The sequence below is a fragment of the Geotrypetes seraphini genome, chromosome 8 (genome assembly GCF_902459505.1).
Source record: "Geotrypetes seraphini chromosome 8, aGeoSer1.1, whole genome shotgun sequence".
In the NCBI taxonomy this organism is placed as follows: domain Eukaryota; kingdom Metazoa; phylum Chordata; class Amphibia; order Gymnophiona; family Dermophiidae; genus Geotrypetes; species Geotrypetes seraphini.
Window position 1 is genome coordinate 51,119,343 of NC_047091.1, and position 21,977 is coordinate 51,141,319.

At 45.0% G+C, this 21,977-nt stretch overlaps 1 protein-coding gene across 1 annotated transcript in view; it reads right to left on the reverse strand.

The window, feature by feature from the left end:
- SHKBP1 (SH3KBP1 binding protein 1) overlaps positions 1–21,977 on the reverse strand; it is a 99,371-nt gene that overhangs the window by 41,006 nt on the left and 36,388 nt on the right. The window contains exons 9-11 of the mRNA XM_033956109.1: positions 14,874–15,064; positions 6,749–6,864; positions 5,784–5,871 (exon numbers count right to left, since the gene is read on the reverse strand). Of these exons, the coding sequence (XP_033812000.1) occupies positions 5,784–5,871; positions 6,749–6,864; positions 14,874–15,064 (395 nt within the window). The remainder of the gene's footprint in view (positions 1–5,783; positions 5,872–6,748; positions 6,865–14,873; positions 15,065–21,977) is intronic.

Consider the following 21,977-nt stretch of genomic DNA (forward strand, 5'->3'; position numbering starts at 1 on the left):
GCAGCTAACCAGTTGGACAAGGTGCGCTTTGAAACCGGGTGTCCCAAACGATTAGGATCAAAGGACAAAAATAATTGAGGAACCTTCCGATAAGACTTGGAGCGTTGGAGATAAAAGGCCAACGCCCTCTTACAGTCAAGGGTATGAAGCGCCGCCTCACCAGGATGAGAATGGGGCTTCGGAAAAAACACCGGAAGGACAATAGACTGATTGAGGTGGAAATCAGACACAACCTTAGGTAAAAATTTGGGATGGGTGCGAAGAACCACCTTATCATGATGAAAGACCGTGAAAGGAGGATCCGCAACCAAGGACTGTAACTCACTGATTCGACGAGCAGATGTGAGTGCAATCAAAAAGACTACTTTCCAAGTAAGAAACTTAAGATGCGACTTGTCGATGGGTTCAAAGGGAGGCTTCATAAGCTGAGCCAAGACCACATTAAGATCCCACACCACCGGAGGAGGTTTCAGAGGAGGATGGATATTCACTAGCCCCTTCATGAAACGTGTCACCAGAGGATGAAGAGAGAGAGAACGACCCTCAAGATGCCGATGGAATGCTGCAATGGCACTGAGATGCACCCGAATGGAAGTCGTTTTCAGGCCAGACTCAGACAAATGCAAAAGATATTCCAGAATCGAAGCCACAGGCACCGAATCTGGTTGCAGACTATTCAAAGAACACCAGGATGTAAACCTGGTCCATTTCTGAGTATAACAAAGCCGAGTCGAGACCTTACGCGAGGCCTCCAAAACGTCCCTCACGGCCCGAGACACCGGAAACGAAGTCAGAGGGAGAGAAACCAAGCAGTCAGATGTAAAGACTGAAGATTGGGATGCAACAGCGAACCCCGACTCTGAGACAGCAGAGAGGGAAACACCGGTAGAAGCAGAGGTTCCCTGGTACTGAGTTGAAGAAGTAGGGAGAACCAGGGCTGCCTTGGCCACCGAGGTGCAATGAGGATCATGGAGGCTCCGGTCGATCTGAGATGAACCAGCGTTCTCAAAATCAGAGGGAACGGCGGAAACGCATAAAGGAACCTCCCCTCCCATTCGAGGAGGAAGGCATCCGCTTCGAGACGATCCGGAGAGTAGATCCGAGAGCAATAGAGGGGTAACTTGCGAGTCTCCGGAGAGGCAAACAGATCCACTTGAGGAGTTCCCCAGCGGTCGAAAACCTCGCGAAGTACTCGGGAGTTCAGAGACCATTCGTGCGGCTGGAGAAGACGACTGAGTTTGTCTGCCAGCTGGTTCTGCTCTCCCTGAATGTAGACCGCCCGCAGGAATATATTCTGGGAAATTGCCCAGTCCCAAAGACGGAGAGCCTCTTGGCATAGAGGCCAAGAGCCCGTACCCCCCTGTTTGTTGACATAGTACATCGCTACCTGATTGTCCGTCCGCACGAGTACTACCTGGTCGTGCAGCAGGTGGACAAAAGCTCGGGCAGCCAGAAAAATGGCGCGAAGCTCCAGCACATTGATGTGGCACCGACGGTCCTCGGCCGACCACAGACCCTGCGTCCTCAGACCGTCCAGGTGCGCTCCCCACGCGTACTCGGAAGAGTCCGTCGTCAAGACCTTGGTGTGAGGAGGAACGCAAAACAGCAAACCTCCTGACAAATTGGAAGAGTCGGTCCACCAACGGAGCGATCGACGTAAACAAGGAGTTACTGCTATCCGGGAAGACACCGGATCGCGATCCTGGCGCCACTGCGACGCCAGAGTCCATTGCGCGATTCTCAGGTGCAAGCGAGCGAACGGCGTGACGTGCACCGTCGACGCCATGTGACCCAGCAAAACCATCATGTGCTGGGCCGACACCTGCGATTGCCCTCGACAATGACGACTCCACCGAAGCAGAGTCTCCCGCCGGGGCGGGGGGAGAAAAGCGCGAAGGCGAACCGTGTCCAGCACGGCTCCAATGAACTGGAGAGACTGCGCCGGACGCAATTGAGACTTGGGGAAGTTCACTTCGAACCCCAGGTCCTGTAAAAGACTGATAGTCTGTCGGGTCGCTAAGATAACCCCCTCCCTGGACGGGGCTTTGATCAGCCAATCGTCCAGATAGGGAAAGACCTGTAGACCCCGCGAGCGCAGGGCCGCCGCCACCACCACCATACACTTGGTGAATACCCGAGGGGAAGATGCCAGCCCGAAGGGAAGAACCCGATACTGCAGGTGCAAATCCCCGACCTGAAAACGCAAGAACCTGCGGCAAGCGGGATGCACCGGAACATGGGTGTAAGCTTCCTTCAAGTCCAGGGAGCACATCCAATCCCCCTCCTCCAAAAGAGGATAGAGAACCGGGAGCGATAACATACGGAACTTCTCCCGGACCAGGAACTTGTTGAGCTTCCGGAGGTCCAAAATGGGGCGCAAGTCCCCGGTCTTTTTTGGGACCAAAAAGTAACGGGAGTAAAACCCCAGGCCCATCTGATCGCGAGGCACCTCCTCGACCGCCCTGAGGCTCAACAAGGCCCTGGCTTCCTCCAGGAGAAGGGCCAGCTGGTTCCGATTGGGCGGGCAAGCCCCGGGGGGCAAGTCCGGAGGCGGACAGGAGAAGTTCAGCGAATAGCCGTCTGAGATTATCCCGAGCACCCAGGCGTCCGACGTGATCACCGACCAGGCCCCGGCAAAGGCCGTCAGCCGACCCCCGATGGGGAGGGGGTGGCTCGATATTGCGGTGAGGGCCCGCCCCCAACCGCCTATCCCGTCAAAAGGACGGCGCGGCCTTGGCGGCCCCTTGCGCGGCAGGTTTAGAGGGGCCGCCTCTACTCTGCTGGGGCTGTCTTCGAGGGGGCGGTCTGGAGAAGGCCGGTGTGGACTTCTGAGGGTATCTCCTCGGAGGCTGTCTGAAGGGACGCTGGGCAGGAGCCTTAGGCTTCGGCTTTACCAGAGAGGCCAGGGAGCGTTCCTGTTTGGAAAGTCGCTCCGTCGCCGCATCCAAAGTGTCATCAAACAATTCCACCCCAACGCACGGCAAATTAGCCAGGCGTTCCTGCAAATTTGACTCCATCTCGAGGGTACGAAGCCACGCCAGCCGGCGCATGGCCACTGCACAGGCGGACACCCTCGAGGCGAGTTCAAATGCATCATAAACCGCGTGGAATAAATATAGGCGCAGCTGGGTCAGGTTGGAACTAAAGGTGGCGAACCGGTCCCTATGCGACTCAGGCATCACCTCACGAAAGGAGGGGAGGTCCTTCACCATCGTACGGAGGAAGGAAGAGTACGAGAAGGCATAGTTCAGGACCCTGGTAGCCATCAGAGTTCGCATAGAGACGGCGCCCAAATTTGTCAAGGGTCCGGCCCTCCCTACTAGGCGGGACCGTCGCCGAGACCCGGGAAGGCTGAGATTTCTTGACCGCCGATTCCACCAGGAGCGAAGTATGGGAAAGTTGGCCCTTCTCAAACCCCTTGATGGGAAGGGTGCGATACTTAGACTCCATTTTGGCGGGGACCACAGCGACCGTCAATGGAGCCTCCAGATTCCTCAGAAAGGTCAGACAGAGGACCTTGTTAATCGGAAGGCGCGGCGACTCCCTGGGGGGGGCAGGAAGATCCTGCTCCTCCAAAAACTCCTTGGTGTAAGTGGACCCTTCAGACAAGTCAACACCCAAAGCCGCAGCCATATCCTGCACAAACCTCGTAAAGGATGAGGGTTTAGCCGGAGGAGAAGGAGACCGAGACTTCCCGGCAGAGCCGAAGGGAGAGGCCTGGTTGGAGTATCTGGGTTCCCTACCCGACCCCGACCCCAACGAGGCACAGTCCTGCGACCTCGACGGAGTCGGAGACCGGGTGCGCCTGGAGGAACCCCTCGGGGATCCCCCCGGGGTCCGAGGCACCGAGGCCCGACCCTTCGGCCCGGGCGAGGACGCCCGAGAGCTCTCCCTGGTCGGAGACCGGAACAAAATGGGGTTATCGACACGCAAGTCCCGTACCTGCAAGGCACCGCCCCCGGCCGGTGACGAGCGACCACGCCGCCGAGGCGAGGTCCGAGACCGCTTAGCCTTCCTCGGCTTGCGCCTCGCTCGAGACCTGCCCGAGGGAGATGAACCCCTCGAGGACCCCGAGGACGAAGACGAAAGTCTCCGTACTCGGCGCCCCTTGTCCTTCGGGCGCACACTACGCTCCGGCGGATCCCGCGAAGCCGGGTCCGAGGGAACTACCGAGGTCGAGGCCGTGGGCGCCTCGGGAGCCGAGGCCCCGGTACCCGAGACCGAGGTCGCCAACTGCGGGGCCACCGGGGCCGAAGCCGCCGAGGCCGAAGCTGCCGAGGCCGAAGCCTGGTGCAGTTGGTCAATGGCCCCGGTGAGCTCCGAGGCGATTAACGCCCGGAGCAAGTCCTGGAACACGGGGATTGACATCCCCTGCGGCAAGACCTGCCGCTGCTCCTCAGAGGGCGACCTCGGTCTCGAGTATTCCCTCGGGGCAGCGGACGCTGGCAACTTGGGCTTCACTGAGGCGGACCCACCCGCCGACGAGCCCGAGGATGGCTTCTTGGATGGAGCTGAGGAGGGAAGCGGAGACTTACCCGAGGCCTTAGAAGAGGCCAGCTGCTTCGAAGGCACCGAGGCCCGAGGCGACGCCGACGGTCCCGAAGCTGAGGTCGAGGCCGATGTCGAGGCCGAGGTCAAGGCCGGGGCCGAAGCCGAGGCCGAACTCGAGGCCTTCCCCGGAGGGGACTCTACCGAGAAAAGTTCCGCCATGCGGGCCTTGCGGCGTTTAAGTGCCCGCTTCTGAAAAGTGGCACACTTATCGCAGGATGCCGTCGGGTGTTGGGGCCCCAAACACCGCAAACAACACCCGTGCGGGTCAGTAATCGAAAGGAGTCTTTCACAGCGCCCGCACTTTTTAAAGCCCGTTACGGGCCGGGACATGGGCCCAAAAGAGAGCCGGGAACAAGCGAGGTTCCTCGGCCACGGCTACCGGGAGCCCCCGGTAGTAACGGATACAAAAGTTTTTTTTTTTTTTTTTTTGAAAAAGAAAGAAATAAAGCAAGAAAAAGACGAAAAAACGCAGCGACCGTGCGAAAAACCCTACACAGCCGCGGCGACAGAAGGCACAATTAGCACAAATTCTCCACAGGGCTTCTGGCTCCGCGGATGAAAATGAACTGAGGACCACGAGGTGGGGATGCGCCCTCTAGTGGCAAGAAGGCTAGCACATGCGTGGTGCAGTGTGCAAACTTGAAACTTCTAGCAAGTTTGCTTGAAAAGCTGTCCGCGCTGGGGCTCCGTAGATGACGTCACCCACATGTGAGAATATCATGCCTGCTTGTCCTGGGATAAAACTGGTCTCCAAATTCTCTCTCTTCATCCCCTGGCACAAACAAAAGCAGAATACATTCCAGACACACACACACACACACACGCTCTTTCTCATGTACATGTAGAGAAAGTTATTTCTGTTAGCTAATACAAGGTCTGATTTTTAGCTGGCAGGACCATCAGGTTAAGTTAAGCATTTATTTTACTCCATAAAGCTAGCAGCACTGAATATACAGCCAACCATCTTGGCCTGCACTATAAAACAGTGACGAAATGGATAATTCATGGCATTGTTATCCACAATTATATGGAAGGCATCAGGCCATTCAGCTATTTAAATGACCCAATAATATCTGTATACTTTTTTTGAAATGTTATTGCTAGTGGAGTTGTACACTGGCTGCTAAGAGCCCAAAGCATAACTCCTTTTGAAAATCAGCCCAAACCGATATGGACCAAGAGTTCTCTGAAGCTACTGTGTCAGAGTATCAGGAGAACATGCAACCACCTACCTACATAGTAGATAGATCCATTGTTACAGCCCAGCAGCAGGAAGGACCCTGCTGTGTCATAGCTGTTTATCGGCACCACATCCTGAATCTGCCATGAAAACAAACTGTGGTCAAGACTCAGGCCCCATCACACTCACCAGCCACATTTTAAAAATAGCAGCACCGCTTCTGTATCCCATCTAGGAACCAGTTATATTTATCCTAGCCATGTCGTCAACTCACACAGCTACTAACATTGACAAAGCAGGTTTTTCTTGGCCTAAATGAGTTGTGTCCAAGTTAGGTGCCTAAGTCAAACCACACCCAAATTCCACTCCAAACTACACTTACCTCCTGGTAGGCACTTTGATGCAGACTCTTACCTCAAAGTGGTAGGTGCCTACCAGCTAATTCATTTTTTAATGTTTTTTAAATTGTTTGGATTTTTTTTTTTAACAACCAATTTTTATGAAAAATACGCCAATACAACAACACAGCCAGAGGCCAACAAGGACCCTACAGAAACAACTCTCAATACCAGAGAGATACCAGTTAAAACAAATCAATACAGAAGCTAAACATTGTAGCGATACGAAAAGCCAAACAAAATCGCCTCCCCCCCAGTGCAATCCCCCATAAATTGTTTTTTTAATGGCATGTTCAATTAATAGTGCTGATTAAGCCAATTAAAAAAAATTTAATTAGGTGCATCAAGCCTAACTTCAGGTACCGTTTATAGAATCTGGGCCTTTACTGAATAATGCTATAATGGTTTACCTGATCATATGGGTATGTGCTGTTGAAAATCTAGGTTTGGCCTGGACAGCAATTTAACTGGGCAGGAGCATCTCCTGCCTAGTTAAATCACTTCGAATGGTGACCCTTAATTTCTTTAAGCCAAATATAACTCTAAAAAAAAGGAGTATCCAATGGAATCCTGGGCAATGGCTATGTGGTATCATATGACATATTAGATTATACAGTACCTGCCAGTGCTTTGTGACTGCATTCCACACTCCAACTTTGCCTGTGTGACTCGTGGCTATCAGTTGGTTACCCACAAAGAAGAGAGCTTCGGCCGGAACGCCTAGGTTAAACACCCCTGCAAGACACCCATATCCGCAATTAAATTAATTTACCTTGAGGCTCAAACTCAAGAAAATGGTGATGAGAAAACTACAACAATCTAAGAACAAAGGGCCTGTGGCACTGGCTGGCTGGCAGAGAAAGTTTGGAAAAATAAGCAAAGGTTGTTCCTTACAGCAAGATAAAAAGCCACACATCACTCTCAAATGTAAGGAGAAGCCTACTAGGCATGCAGAGGAGCTTTCACTCAACTCTTCCTGTACCAGGTTCCCTGCTTGATTTTCAAGATGTTTAAATATGGCATAATCTACAGATCAATTTTTAATCTATTGCCAATAAGACTTTCAGAAAATTTGTGAAAACCTTTTTATTTCAGAAATTTTCTGAAATATGTACTGAAGTTTGTAATTAGAAGTATGAATCTATAATTTAATGTAATTCCTAGAAGACTGACGAGCTGTGATCTGGTACCAGTGAAATATAAGATATGATATGTTTTGTTAATGTTATATAATAGCTTTAGAGGTTTGTATGATTATTTCTCCTGATGAACTTGGAGAACACAGCTACAGCGGAGCAACTTTGCTCTCTAAGAACAAGCAGGATGAGAACACTATGCAGCTAGTTATCCTTGGCTAAGGATTACCATCCAACAAAAATAGGGAATAACGCCAATAGATGAGTACATGCCTAGATATATTTTAACTTCAACTATTCTTACTATAGACTGAAATTCCATGCCCTCGCCGCTGAGTCCAGTCAAAATCTTGTCTCCGTTGCTGAGAGTATGGGAATAGGGGTGTGATTATGTATCTGCTAGATACTTGGCACATTGGGCATACAAGGGGGTGCTGAAGTTCTCAGTAGAGAGCTGCACGGGAACGGGGACGACGGGAATCCCGCGGGTTCCCCCTTCGGGTCACGGGGATCTCGTGGGGACGCCCCCTAGGGTCGCGGGGATCCCGTGGGGACGCCCCCTAGGGTCGCGGGGGATCCCGTGGGGACGCCTGCTAGGGTCGCGGGGATCCTGCGGGGTTCCGATGCACTCAAGCCATGAGGCTCGTCTTCTTTTCCCTACCTGCCCTGCCGCAGCACACAGCCGACCGGAAGTCTTAAGCAAAGTCCTCCCTCCGACGTCAGTGCTGACATCGGGAAGACTTCTAGTCGGCTGTGTGCTGCGGTAGGGCAGGTAGGGAAAAGAAGATGAGCCTCGCGGCTCGAGCTCCATTTTGCTTGCAGATGAGGGCTGGATGGGATGCGGAACACAAAAGGGGGGAGGGAGTGCGTTTAGTGTTACTTAATTCCTTTATTAATTTGAATATTCTTTTTGTGTCACTAACATCTGCTCCTGTAAGTGTAGAATAATAATCCTTTCTTGTTTCTGTTAGTTTCCTTTAATTTAAAAAAAAAAAAAAAAAGATCATTTTTCTCCATTCTATTCTTAACTGCTCAGTTTGATGTTTCCTCCATCTTTTTTCTAGTTTACTGCAGTTTAAGCGACTAATTCAGTTGTGAATCATTTCACATTGTTATATCGGTTGCCCAATTTCTTCTTTCTTTTTTGCGTGTTCATCTAATATATTTCTCGCTGTTAGATTCCACTGTGTAAAAAAGTTTATTGGGTTATCTGTGTGATCGCAATCTAAATACTTCCAGAATACAGCTGAATCTTTTTTCTAAATGCCTGAAACTCATTCATATTTGAAAGTTTTTTTTTCTTCCAGTCGACTGAAAAATCAAGCATATAGTGATCTGATCATAGATTTTCTTCTCATCCAGAGAGAGGAGCTGCGGCGGGTGGCTTTCAAATTTAAAAAAAAAAAAAAAATTACTCAGCTGCGGCGGCCTTCCTCACCCCCGCCTCTCACTCTGCATGCTACCGGCTCCTCTCTCGAACTGCACCAGACTCTGCTGTTCTTCGGTCTGCCCTGCTCCTTGCCTTACTATATTTTTAAGTTGAAAGACGAGGCAGCGGCTCCTCTCAGGATCCCCACCTGCGTCGGAAGTCCAATGCAGTCGGGGATCTTGAGAGGATCCGCCGCCACTGTGTCTTTCAAATTAAAAATATACTAAGGCAAGGAGCAGGGTAGAACGATCTTCAAAATTGCGGCAACTCGATCTCGAAAGCGTGCATCCTGGTCCCTGCGCCTGCCTACCCCACCAACACAGCGCTTGAGGCGGTCCCCGGCTCTCGCCAACTCGCATGATTTCCTGCAACACAGAGCGGAAGCTGCCGGGAGGAGGGCTTTGAGGCAGGCGGCTGTCAGCTGAGGGCAGACGCAGGGCCAGGAGCGGCTTACAGGAAGAGTCGGTTTCGGCCGCGAGCGGTGGCTGCCAGGAGGAGGCCTTCAAAGAGCGGCGCTGGCGGCCCTCCTTCAAGGCAGCACAGCTAAAGCACTCAGGTAGGAAGGGAGGCCTACTGATGGACAGGGGGAGCAGGAAGAGGTGCTGATGGACAGGGGGGGGCGCAGAAAAATGAAGGGAAGCCTACTGCTGGACAGGGGGAGCAGGAAGAGGTGCTGATGGACAGGGGGGGCAGAAAAATGAAGGGAGGCCTACTGCTGGACAGGGGGAGCAGGAAGAGGTGCTGATGGACAGGGGGGAGGTAAAACAAAGGTGGGGGAGGTAAAAAAAAGGGAGAAGGGCTGCTGCTGGATAAGGGGAGCAGTGAAGGGGTGGTGGTGGACACAGGGGAGGTAAAAGGAAGGGAGAATGGACAGGGGGAGCACGCAAGGGGTGGTGGTGGACAGCCAAAAGAAAGACAAAGAAAAAAAGAAAGACAGAAATACAGAAAGCGGCTAAGGAGACAGAGAGAGAAAGAAATAAAGACACACACACATATATATTCTAGCACCCGTTAATGTAACGGGCTTAAAGACTAGTTGAGAGTATAAAAAAGAAAAAAGTCAGATACTCTCTTATCTGTTTGTTGATCTAGATCAGTGCGTTTTTGGCACAAGGCATGAACTTGGAAGGGAGGGAAAGAGGTGGGGGAGGGAGTGCGTTTTTGGACACAAGACATGAACTTGGGAAAGAGGATGGAAGAAGGGAGGGAATGAGATGTTGAGGTGGGGGAGGGAATGGGTTTTTGGACACAGAAGGCATGAACTTGGGAGAGAGAATGGAGGAAGGGAGGGAAAGAGGTGGGAGAGGGAGAGCGTTTTGGACACAAGGCATGAACTTGGGAAAGAGGATGGAAGTAGGGAGGGAATGAGATGTTGAGGTGGGGGAGGGAATGGGTTTTTGGACACAGAAGGCATGAACTTGGGAGAGAGGAAGGGAGGGAAAGAGATGCTGAGGTGGAGGAGGGAATGCATTTTTGTACACAGAAGGCATGGACTTGGGAGAGAGGAAGGGAGGGAAAGAGATGCCGAGTAGAGAATGACACGGTGACAAAATTCATCACCGTTCCCGTCCCTGCGGATAACCGCGGGAAATAAACCCATGTCATTTTCTAGTGTCTATTTCAACCTCAGTCCTTCTAAACCAGCATTCTTCAAAGCAAAGCTTATGGGTCAGTGGTTGTGGCCATTCATACTCTGATTCTTCCCTCTCTCTTTAAAGAATGACATGAAGATGGTTTCCCGCAGTTATCTGCGGGGACGGGAACGGTGATGAATTTTGTCACCATGTCATTCTCTAATGCTGAGGTGGGGGATGGTATTGGGGAAGAGCAACCTAGAAAGGGACTTGGGGGTCTTAGTGGACCAATCAAAGAAGACGGGAGCACAATGCGCAGCGGCCTCCAAGAAGGCGAACAGAATGTTGGGCATTATTAAAAAAGGAATCACTACCAGAACCAAATAAGTTATCCTGCCGCTATATCGGGCGATGGTACGCCCGCATCTGGAATACTGCGTTCAATACTGGTCGCCGTACCTTAAGAAGGATATGGCGACACTCGAGAGGGTCCAGAGAAGAGCAACAAAAATGAAAAGGGCATGGAAGACCTCTCACATGCTGAGAGGCTGGAGAAACTAGGGCTCTTTTCCCTGGAAAAACAGAGACTTAGAGGGGACATGATAGAAACTTACAAGATCATAAAGGGTATAGAGAAGATAGAGAGGGGCAGATTCTTCAGACTGGCAGGGGAAACAAAAACAAGAGGGCACTCAAGAAAATTGAAGGGAGACAAATTCAGAACAAATGCTAGGAAGTTCTTCTTCACTCAGAGCGTAGTGGATACCTGGAATGCGCTTCCGGAGGAGGTGGTAGAGCAGAGTACGATTTTGGGTTTCAAAAAGGGGTTGGACAAGTTCCTGAAGGAAAAGGGGATTGAGGGGGTATAGTTAGAGGGGTACTATATAGGATAAAATGTCTTAAGTAAAGGATCACTTACAGGTCACGTACCTGGGGGGCTGCCGCGGGTGTGGACTGCTGAGCACGATGGACCTATGGTCTGACTCAGCAGAGACGATGCTTATGCTCTTATGACACAGAAGGCATGAACTTGGGGGAGAGGAAGGGAGGGAAAGAGATGGTTGTGTACACGGGAATGGAAGAAAGGAAAATTTTTGGTCATAGGGAGGGAGTGAGGTACAGATGAGAGGGAGAAATATTGTGGTGGAAAGGGAACAGTGGGACAGATTGAAATGGATGCAAGAGGGAGGAATGTTGGACATAGTGGTGAAGGGAATGGAGGGAGAGATGTGGCATTGTGCTGGAGAGGGGTGATAGAAGGAGAAATGTTGGGTATGGGGTTGGTGGGCAGGCACGAAAGATGAGAAAGGGATAAATGCTGGACCATGGTAGGAAGAACCAATGGACAGCAACAGAAGAATTTACAGAAGATGGGAAAGCGGATAAAAGAAACTGGGACCAACTTTATGGAAAAATAAGTCTCCAGACAACAAAGGTAAAAAATGGAATTTATTGACTAAAATATGTTAGCTTTGGGAAATGTATATAGCAGATGTCTTTGTATTGTGTTCAAAAGAAAAGGAAATGCATTTCTGGTTTTATTTCTACAGTGTTGAAGTACTTGCTGACCCAAGCACCGCCAGCAGAGGACCTCCTCTAGAGACAGCCAGAACTCCCCTCCACCAAGCACAGCAGTTGCTGGCAACATCCATGAGCCACTGAGGTGCCAGCATCTGTGACTCAGGAACGCTACTACTGCCTGCCAAGCTTGGCAAAAGGGACCCCCAGCCAACTGCAAAGGAAGTCCTCAGCTGACAGCTTGGGGATTATCATCAGCTGAGTATTTATATTTTATATTTACATTAGAGGCTTTGGTAGAAACCCATTTACAAAGTATGTATTCTTCCCAATTAATATTTCCAAATTATTAAAGTCTCTTTGCTTATTTGTAAATGGGTTTCTACCAGAGCCTTTAATTCAGTAGCATAATTACATGAAATAACTATTTCTGCAGTTTATAGGGACGGGCAGGGACAGAGGGGATTCCTCACGGGGATGGATGGGGACGGAGGGGATTCCTCGCGGGGACAGAGGGATTCCTCGTGGGGACGGGTGGGATTTTGGAGGGGACGGGTGGGATTTCTGTCCCCACGCAACTCTCTAGTTCTCAGTCCAACCAGGAATCTAATCTAATCATCATTCTAAGAAAGCTCGACTCGGTTTACAATAGTTAACTTAACAGATAAAGACCATAAGAAATGAAGGCTAAATTTCAGGAAAATTAATTTTCAAAATGTTTAGCAAATAAAGTGGTTTTTAAAAATTTACGAAGAATTGAAGCGAACCAGAACTCCTTAAAAAAAAAAACCAGAAGGGAATGATGTGGAGACATGAAACTTACAAGTTATTCCACATATTCACCCTTAAGTTCAACGCTTCCAAAAAATACTCCGATGTCTGGTCAGTGAAATAATGCTCCACCACTGCAATCACCTCCGAATCACTCGAAAATTGTCTTCATTTCAAACTCTTTTTAAGGATTGGAAACAGAAAATAATCAAATGGAGCAAGATTTGGTGTGCAGGGTGAATAGTCTATGCATTGAAGCCCCAATTTCATCCATTGTTTTGCCAGCCTTGTGAGCAGGTGCATTGTCTTGCAAAAAGAGAACTTCTTTCCGCAGCTTCCCTCTAATTTTTTTCTGTTAGTGCCTCTTTTAAACAGCACAGCAAGTTACACTAGTATTCTGTATTAATTGTTTGGCCCCTTGGAAGATAGTCATTACAACACCTTCCTGAACCCATAACACTGTGGCCATGTCCTTTCCTGCTGACCTTTTGGCCTTGGAGAACCTCAGTGCTGCCACTGCATGGACCGTTTTGTCTCAGGATCATAGTGGTGTAACTATGTTTCATCAATAGTAACTAGTCGCTCCAAAATGTTGGCACAGCTCACTGAAAATGCTGCAAAATCAACCTGGAAGTGTCCACTTGATGTCATTTTTCATCAGAATTCAAACATTTGGGCATCCACTTGACTGACAGCTACTACACACCCACCTGCTCATGGATATATACCCAACACATTCTCTGGATATCTGTAGTGCCTCAGAAATGGTTTTAGCTAATATTCTCCATCCGTCAAAATTAGGTCATGGACATGGTCAACATTTTCAGTTGACACCGTCTGAGGCCTCCCAGACCTTGCTGCATCTTTGATCTCAAAATCTCCACACTGAAAGTTTGCACACCTTCACTGTGGAGTATGATGGGCATTTTGTCACTCAATGTTTGTATCATACATTCATGGATTTCCTTTGAAATTTTCTTTTGCAGGAATATAATCTTCATGAAGGCTTGGAATTCCACACTTTTCGTTGACATGGTTCAATCAGTGATCTGAACCAATGTCAAAACATAGCATTACGATTTTGCAAACTGACACTTTGCAAAATAAATAACACTCTTTTCAGCTACAGTGGCAATATAAAACTCAGAATTTTGGAAGTTGGTTGGGCTGAAAACTTTTCAGCACCCCCTCATATTGGTAGGAGGTGAGCAGCTTTGTTCAGAATCTGGCAAGGTGAGATTTTGCTTCAATGTGAAGATGTGTTTGTTTTTGTTTCCCCCGCCACACTGGCACCCTTCCCTTCCCACCTCCGTACTTCTAAATCTTCGCCTGCATGAGTAGCTTTTCCAGCCTGCTGTTCGCACTGTTGTTCCCTCTGATGTAATTTCCTGGCCCCATGACCCGGAAGTAATTTCAGAGGGAGCCAGGCTGTCGCGAGCAGCAGGCTAGAATAGTTGCTCACATTGGCGAAGATTTTTAAAGAGGTACGGGATGATGGGGAAAAGAGGGCATGAATGTGGCATGGGGGGGACGGAAAGTGCCATACCCCCACCAAGACGGCGTCTGCTCCTCCCCCTCCCTTTACTATACCACTGCCTACAGGAGCAGGAGATGGAACAGAGGTTGCCCTATGCAAAAATTAATACTGGCTGGACAACAGCTACTGATTAGGCGAAGAGTGGTTCCTGGCAGTCGGTGACAGGTTGTGTTATGGAAATGGAACGGATGGCCTATGAATCAGTGGGAGCCTGTGCTTAAATTATTCAGTGAGAAATTATGTGGCACTAAAGAAATAGTCCTCCTGTTTTGAGTTTACTCTGCTCCTTTTTAGAGGGAGGGGGGATGTAATAGGATGGGTGTTAGAGGAAGGAGAAGTCTGAGTTAAGGAAAGGGGGTGGGACTTGTTTAGAATTTAATGGGCTTATTGTTAATGGGTTGGGCTACGTTTGCCATTTAAAAGTTGGTAAATTCAATAAAAAGTTCTTAAAAAAGAATTGATTAATTTAGTACGGGATGACAGCACAGGATATTCTTTTTAGACTAGCTGTAGCAGTTTACATGGCTGCACATATTCAACACGATATCTTTTCTCTGTTGAGTAATCCAATAGTCTGTTCTTACCCTTATTATGGCAATAAAGAGCCACAACACTTTCCCCTGTCCTATGCCCATTAGCTCAGTGACAAAAGCCAATCAAACTGTATTAGAGACCCAAGCTACAACACCAGCACCTCAGGATAGCTGGAAAGCCATCAGCAAGAAGTTACTAAACCTTTTCCCACCAACTTCACATCATCAGACCTTTCTTAGGCTTACCAATTTCACTGCCATTCCCATCAGCTTGGATGGCCCATAGGATGATCTCACTACACGAGGCCACAGCCAACATTCTGTCATTATCCCCTAAAGAGCCGCCTATGACCTTGGCATTCAGAGCCACCCGTTCAATCACCCAATCCAAGCGGGGACTGCAGAAGACCTGCTGCCAGCCAGACGTCTCTTTCATTCTGTCATTCAAAAGAGAGATTAAAAAAAAAAAAGAAAAAAAGATTTGATGTTATTCAGTTTAAATGACTTGGGTATAGCCCGAGGTTGTTTACCAATCTGCAGGATAATAACTGAGTTATTTAGATTCTTCCATTCACAACCGGCGTTAAGAGGGTGACAAACAGGGCAACTGTTCTGGACTTCCATGCCACAGCGGGCCCCAAAATCTGCCTCAAGTTGATGGAGGCTTCGGGATCCCTGCCCTGGGCTCTTGTATGTCTTTAACACCACTGTTTTGCTATTTAAACAAACTTCAACCTCCTGAACAGAAAGACTCGGAGCCACTTCTGTTTTTAGCAGTTGCTCAAATGCCCAGAGTTGATCAGATACTAATCCATAGAGATACTAATATATGCTACTACTGCTGTAGTATGCATTGCTGTGGTCAATGCGTGTTATTTTACCACAGCTCCCATTTTATGCCATGGGATCTATTAATAGTGCACGTTAATACGGTTACCCCCAAATTCTGTATATGGCACCTTACACTGTCCGTGCAAATCGGTGTGCACAGCCAATCTGCATGCACATCTTGATTGTTTAATAGACCTAATCAGCTCTAACTGGCAATTAACACCTCATAATTGACACCAATTAAAAGTTATGCAAACAATTTTGGACGGCGTATTCTGTAAATTGCTGTGCGTCTGTCGAGTGCATCTCGCTACACGATAGATAGATTGTGAGCCCACCGGGACAGATAGGGGAAATGCTTGAGTACCCGATTGTAAAACAGCTTTGATAACCTTGATAGGCGGTATATTAAAAAACAACCTAATAAACTTGAATAAACTTGCATGAATCTGAAAAGCAGGTATGGCTTGGGAGGAACATGGGCAGATTGTGGGCATTCCTATAAGGCGCACTGTTACAGAATACGCCCAATCCATGCACAAGTTAAGTGCAGGCATTTAGGCCTGGTTTTCCTTGGGTATGTCTAAATGTTATGGGTGCACCTAAAATGTATGCGATATACTGGTGCTTAGTGCAATTCTATTAGGTGTGTGGACCTTTTATAGAATTGCACCAAGCACTGATTTTTTGGTGCCATATATAGAATTTGCCCTAAGAGGGTTAGTTGCTAAATCACTATAGAGGGCCCTTTTACTAAAGCTTAGCACACATGAAATGCTGCATGTCCTACGTATTTTATACCTATGAGCCACATGGCACTTTAGTACGGATGCTAAGCTTTAGTAAAAGGGCTCCTAGATGTTTTAACACAGCTTTTATTCTATATAACATTTATAATCCACTCTAATCTTCAATCAGATTCTAAGCAGATAACAATATTTTAAAAAGATACTACTAATATTTAAAAATAATACATCACAGTTCTCAGCAAATTTACAATAAGCCAATTAAAATAATGCGTTTTAAAAACATTTTTGAAGGATATAATATGAAGAAACTTTCCTTAATTCAGTAGAAAGATCATTCAAAAAGTTGATTCCTACACATTGAAAACTTTTATGTAATCCTTGAACCGCAAGGTATTGGCGGAATAGAAATCACTAATGTAATGTAATTTACTCAAAGATGTCAAACAAATATATTTACTTGTCGAATAACTGAGCTTCAAAGAATGTTGGAAATGAGAAGCACTCCTATTTACTGGAAAGGATAACTATCTTAATAAACCTTCAGGTCCAATACCATGTAACATTTTATACATCAATATAACCACTTTAAAATTTATTCTCTTCTCAACCATCAACCAATGCAATTGATTTAAAAATGGAGTCACCTGTCCATATTTCTTAGCTTTGAATATTAGATGTGCCCCTGTGTCCTGAAGCAATTGTAACCTATATTTCAACTTCAGTTTAATACCACAGTACAATGAATTACAATAATCTAACTGGGGTAAAATAATTGCCCTAACTATTGTTTGAAAACTTTTAGTAGAAAGGATAGAACGTATTGCACATATTTGACGTAATTGAAAAAAATTCCTCGTAATTAACTTAGTTCTCAAAAGTTAAACCATAATCCAGTATAATACCCCAAATCCTCAACTAGAAGTATCTTGCCAGTAGACAATACTATTTTTTCCCCATAAAACCTTCTGGATTGCCAAAACAAACCAACTTGGTCTTCTGTTTATTCAATCTTAAAAAAATAATACATGTCCAATTATTAACTAAAGTTATTATATTCTGAATAAATCTAAAAGCTTTCTCAAAATTTTCTAAAGCTGGATTCAAAATAAAAGCTTAAAGCAAAATGTGTCAAGATGGATGTCGGTGAACTAAAGGAGATGAGCCTTGAAAAAGTGGGAAGTGAAACATGTTGGCTTTGTCTCTGACTTTCAAGACCACAGTATAAAGCTAAGTGTTATTGATCTTTAAATGAAATGTTTAAAAGTCACACTTTTATGTTAGGAATGATGTATGTTCGAGCTTATTTATTCTTCTTTATTACTTATTTAGTTTTTAAATCCTTGATTCCCACAAGGAGGTTTCTTAAAGCTTTTTCTCCCTTAACAGGTGGACTATATCAAGAGATTTTCTTCTTTATTTTTGTTTCTGTTTCATATTCATTTGTTTAATGATGAATTGAAAAAGATGTACTCAGTATTTCTTGTACAATTCTGTATGTAATTATTTGAAATTATAAATAAATTTTAAAAAGTCACACTTTTGCAAATTTTGAATTACATAGTACCGATGAGGAGATGGCACATAAAGCTTAGTATAATGAATAAATAGGAATCCAGAGTGGTATCTCCGAGGTTCTTAAGTCTAAATTAAAAATCTGTGAAGCTTAGGATTGCTGTTGATACTTGTATTATGAGACTACCTCAAGATAAATAAGAAAGAGACTTAGTTAAAACAAGCAATTTAAAAATCTGGGCATATCTGGATGAGAAGCCAAGGTTCTCTGTTTGGTCTGCCCTCTAAAGAAGGAAAGACACGCTATTTGAACCTTGACTGAACCTACTGCAAGGCCTTTATCTAGCCCCTCCTGAAAAAGGCTAAGACAAAGGACTATTAAGAAATATTTTGATACAGTGTCTTTTAGGCTATTGATTCAGTCTACTATATTGTCCACCCTAGACTATTGTAACATCATTTATCTGGGGTTAACAAAAAAGACATTATTAAGACTGCGATTGGTTCAAAATGCTGCTGTTCGTTTGATTTTTGGACTGAAGAAATATGACCATGTAAGTTCCTTTTATATCAAATTGAATTGGCTTCCATTCGAGACCAGAGTGATTTTTAAATTTGGGTGCATCACAATTGCAATGTAGATTTGGTCTTAATAAAACACAAAGTTTTAAATGGTTGCAGTTGAAGCAGGCTATTCAGGTGGGGTTCCCTGAATGGAAAACTCTTAATAATCAATATAGTTTGGAGTGCCTATGCTTCCAGGCAGACTTCCTGGGACACCAAGCCGCGCAGTGGTACAAATTATTATCTGGATTTCTTAACAAAAAAACGAAAACTGGTCTTAGAGACATTTGGAGCATTGAGATTAAGCATCAAATTTCTGCTTCTCAATGGCCACGCATTTGGTCTTGGAGAATGAGATGTACAGTGTCGGCATCTATGAGACAAACTTGGTTCTTTTTATTACATAGAGCTTTTTGAACCCCAGTTCGTTTGCAGAAGTTGGATAGCTCTAAATCTAATAGATGCTGCACTAATCTAGAAGCGGGGACATTGGACCATTTAATTTTTAATTGTCCTTGCTTTAAGAACTTTTGGAATTCAATTTGGTCTCAAATAAATTGTTTATTAGAAAACCATGTGGCACTATCGTACGATACTGTTCTGTTTGGTATGTCTATGAGAAAAAAAAATCAAATATCAGCATATAACAACAAACTTTGATCAGCATATTACTAATAATTGGAAAAATTATACTAATCTTAATTATACATTTTGGTGGAATTCCTTATGTCATATTTATAAGATAGAAAGAGTAATTGCTTTACAGAAAGGTAGTTATAATAATTTTATAAAGATCTGGGAGCCATTGGTTAAATATTGTAATGAATAGGTATCGTTTTTCTCTGATGGTATTTCTTTCATATAGGGGGAGGGGAGAGGATGGGGAAAAATTTGATTTAATAAAGAGTTTATAATAAATATATGGAATATTTAATGGTAACAAAATGGTGGATAGGGGGGGCGTGGCTTTGGAGCGGACGAGAATGGCTGGGTAGTGGAGTTGCTCCGTGAAGACAAGCTAATTGACAGAGAATATAGCCGGAAAAAATTTAAGTTTCACTTTGAAAAGTGAGGTAGAGGTGGATTATGGCTTCGGGAAAGCAAAACAAAAATTTGGCGGCGGGGAGTGGCTCAGGAAGCGTGAAGCGATCGAAACTTGATACGGCTTCCCCGCTGTCAGTTCTGTTGCCGCCGGAGGATGTAGAAAATAAAAACATAATGAAGGAAATTCAGGCGGTAAAGGAAATAGTATTGGAATGCGCTAAAAATATAAAAGAAGTCAAAGAAGAGGTGGTATGTTTATCTAATAAATTGCAAGTGATGGAATTGAAAGTGGATCAAATTGAAAAAAGAGTGGAAAAGTGTGAGGAGGAAAGTATGAAGCACAAGGAACATAGTAAGGAAATTGAAGCACTGAAAAGGGAGCTGGAAGATTTGTCTAATAGGGAACGAAGGAGCAATTTAAGGGTGCTTGGGGTCCCGGAGGGAATTGAAAAGTCGGATCCTATTGGATTTTTGATTAATTTTTTGCCCAAGGTGCTCCCGATGCAAAACAAGTTTCCGTTGGAAATAGAACGTGCACACAGGGTCCCAACGAGATTATCAAACAGCCAAAAAGGACCACGTCCACTGATCTTTAAGCTACTTAGATATCAACAGGTAGCTGAAATAATTAAATTAGCTAAAGATAATAAAAACTTAAAATGTCAGGATTCAAAGATTTACATCGTTCCTGACTTTGCCAGAGCAACGGCACAAAAGAGGAAGCAGTTATTAGACCTGAGACCACAGCTGAGAAGTTTGGGAGCTAGATATGAGCTCATATACCCGGCAACTATGCGGGTCACCTATAAGAATAAAACTTTGAATTTTGATTCTGCAGAAAAACTTAAGGAGTTTCTGGAGCAGTGTGAATCACCAATGGCTACTTAGTGGAGATTTGGATGAAAGTATTTGTTTTTTTGGTTGAAATGTTTATTTTTGTTTGGAATTTTATATGTTTCAAAAGTTAATGGGATTCTGAAGGCATGGCTGCAGTTAGATTTCAAATACATTCCACATTCTATCTTGTCATGAGGCAAATGGAATGTAGCCTGCAAGAGTATAAGAGATGCAATACTACAGACCTTTTAAAGGACAGAGGTTAAATAGGTGGATTGTACTGACTTGCTGTTTGAACAGACAGACTGAGAAATGGTGGAGGATTGTGCAAAACAGGTTGAAGGAGATAAGTTCTATATAGTACTGAGAAGGTATAAACTACAAGCAAAAGGACATTAAATAGAATGGACCTGCAAGCAAGATGAGTTAGAATGGGACTTTGTATGCCTTACAATTTTTATTTGCATAAAAGGGGAAGTCTGCTGTGATATATGGAATAAGACATTGTAATGGAAAATCCATAAATAAAGCAAAGGATTTTTTACAGATGGTTCTGGTATATAGTTGGCCTGACCTTAAAAAAAAAAAAAGGAACAGGGCTTGTGTATGTAGAATGTGAAGGATCTTTGATTGGCACCACAAGTTTGAAATTGTGGCCACTGTAAATCTTTATGCAAAACAATTGGGAAGGAGATTTTATGTGGATCAAAAGATGGGACTGAGAATATATAAACAGTAGAGTGAGGAGACAGTAATTGATATGGATCTGCAAGCAAGAGGACATTTGGAATGAGACTTTATGGGACATATAGCATCTCATTACAAGAAGAGGAAGTTTGTTGTTATGTATTGTCTATGGTTTTGGATTTGCAACTTTATTAATGCAAAAAGGGTCATAATATTGTTGCTTGTGCTAAAAATTGGTTTGACCTTAATATAAATAATGGTGGATATGTGAGGGGGTAAAAATAAATAAATAAATTAGAAGTTTTGGTAAAAATTGAAGGATGTAAGGAAAGTTTGAATGTTATAATATAAGACATATGATATAAGAGACTGTTATGAATGGAGTGGAAATTAAAAGGGTAGCAGATATGCTAGTGTTAAAATGGGTATGGAATTTTGGAGGGATATGTTAAATGGATAAAATTTGTCGTTTTGGGGGAATATATTGACCTTTTGAAAAGGAAAAGTTAGGAAGAAAGATTTTCATTGTATATTTAATAATATTTAAATGTGATATTTGACTTGAAGGTATGTGGTGTAATCTGCCCTGAAAGATGGATGTGGTTTAGAGGATTGTAATTTTAAAATTTGGTTTGATTATTTATTTATTTTAATAATATCTTAATGGTAATGAGTGAGTAGAGAAGGGATGGTTCATGAGGGATGGGGGGAAAGGATGAAAAAAAAAAAAAAGGGGAGGTAATCCTTGATGAAGAAGTCTTGTTTGATAAAGTGATTTTCATTTAATATTATAATGATCTGGCTAATGGTTTAAAATTATAAATATAGCTTGTGGGGAGTTTATCTATTGCCTAGTCAAGGTGTGCTTTTCAAAGTTGGCAAGTAATTTAAGGGAGGGACGGGAGGGGATTAAGAATATGGGGAGGGGATGGGGTCTAATAATAATTTTAAAAAGGGGAAAAGAGGTTATAATATTGATGTGGGGAATATTTTGGACTATTGTTTTGAGTTGATATGACTCTAAAAATTTTTTCAATAAATGTTAATGGTCTCAACCACCCGATAAAAAGGAAAAAAGTACTGCTATATTTAAAAAAAAGCAGAATGCGGATGTCTATTTCATACA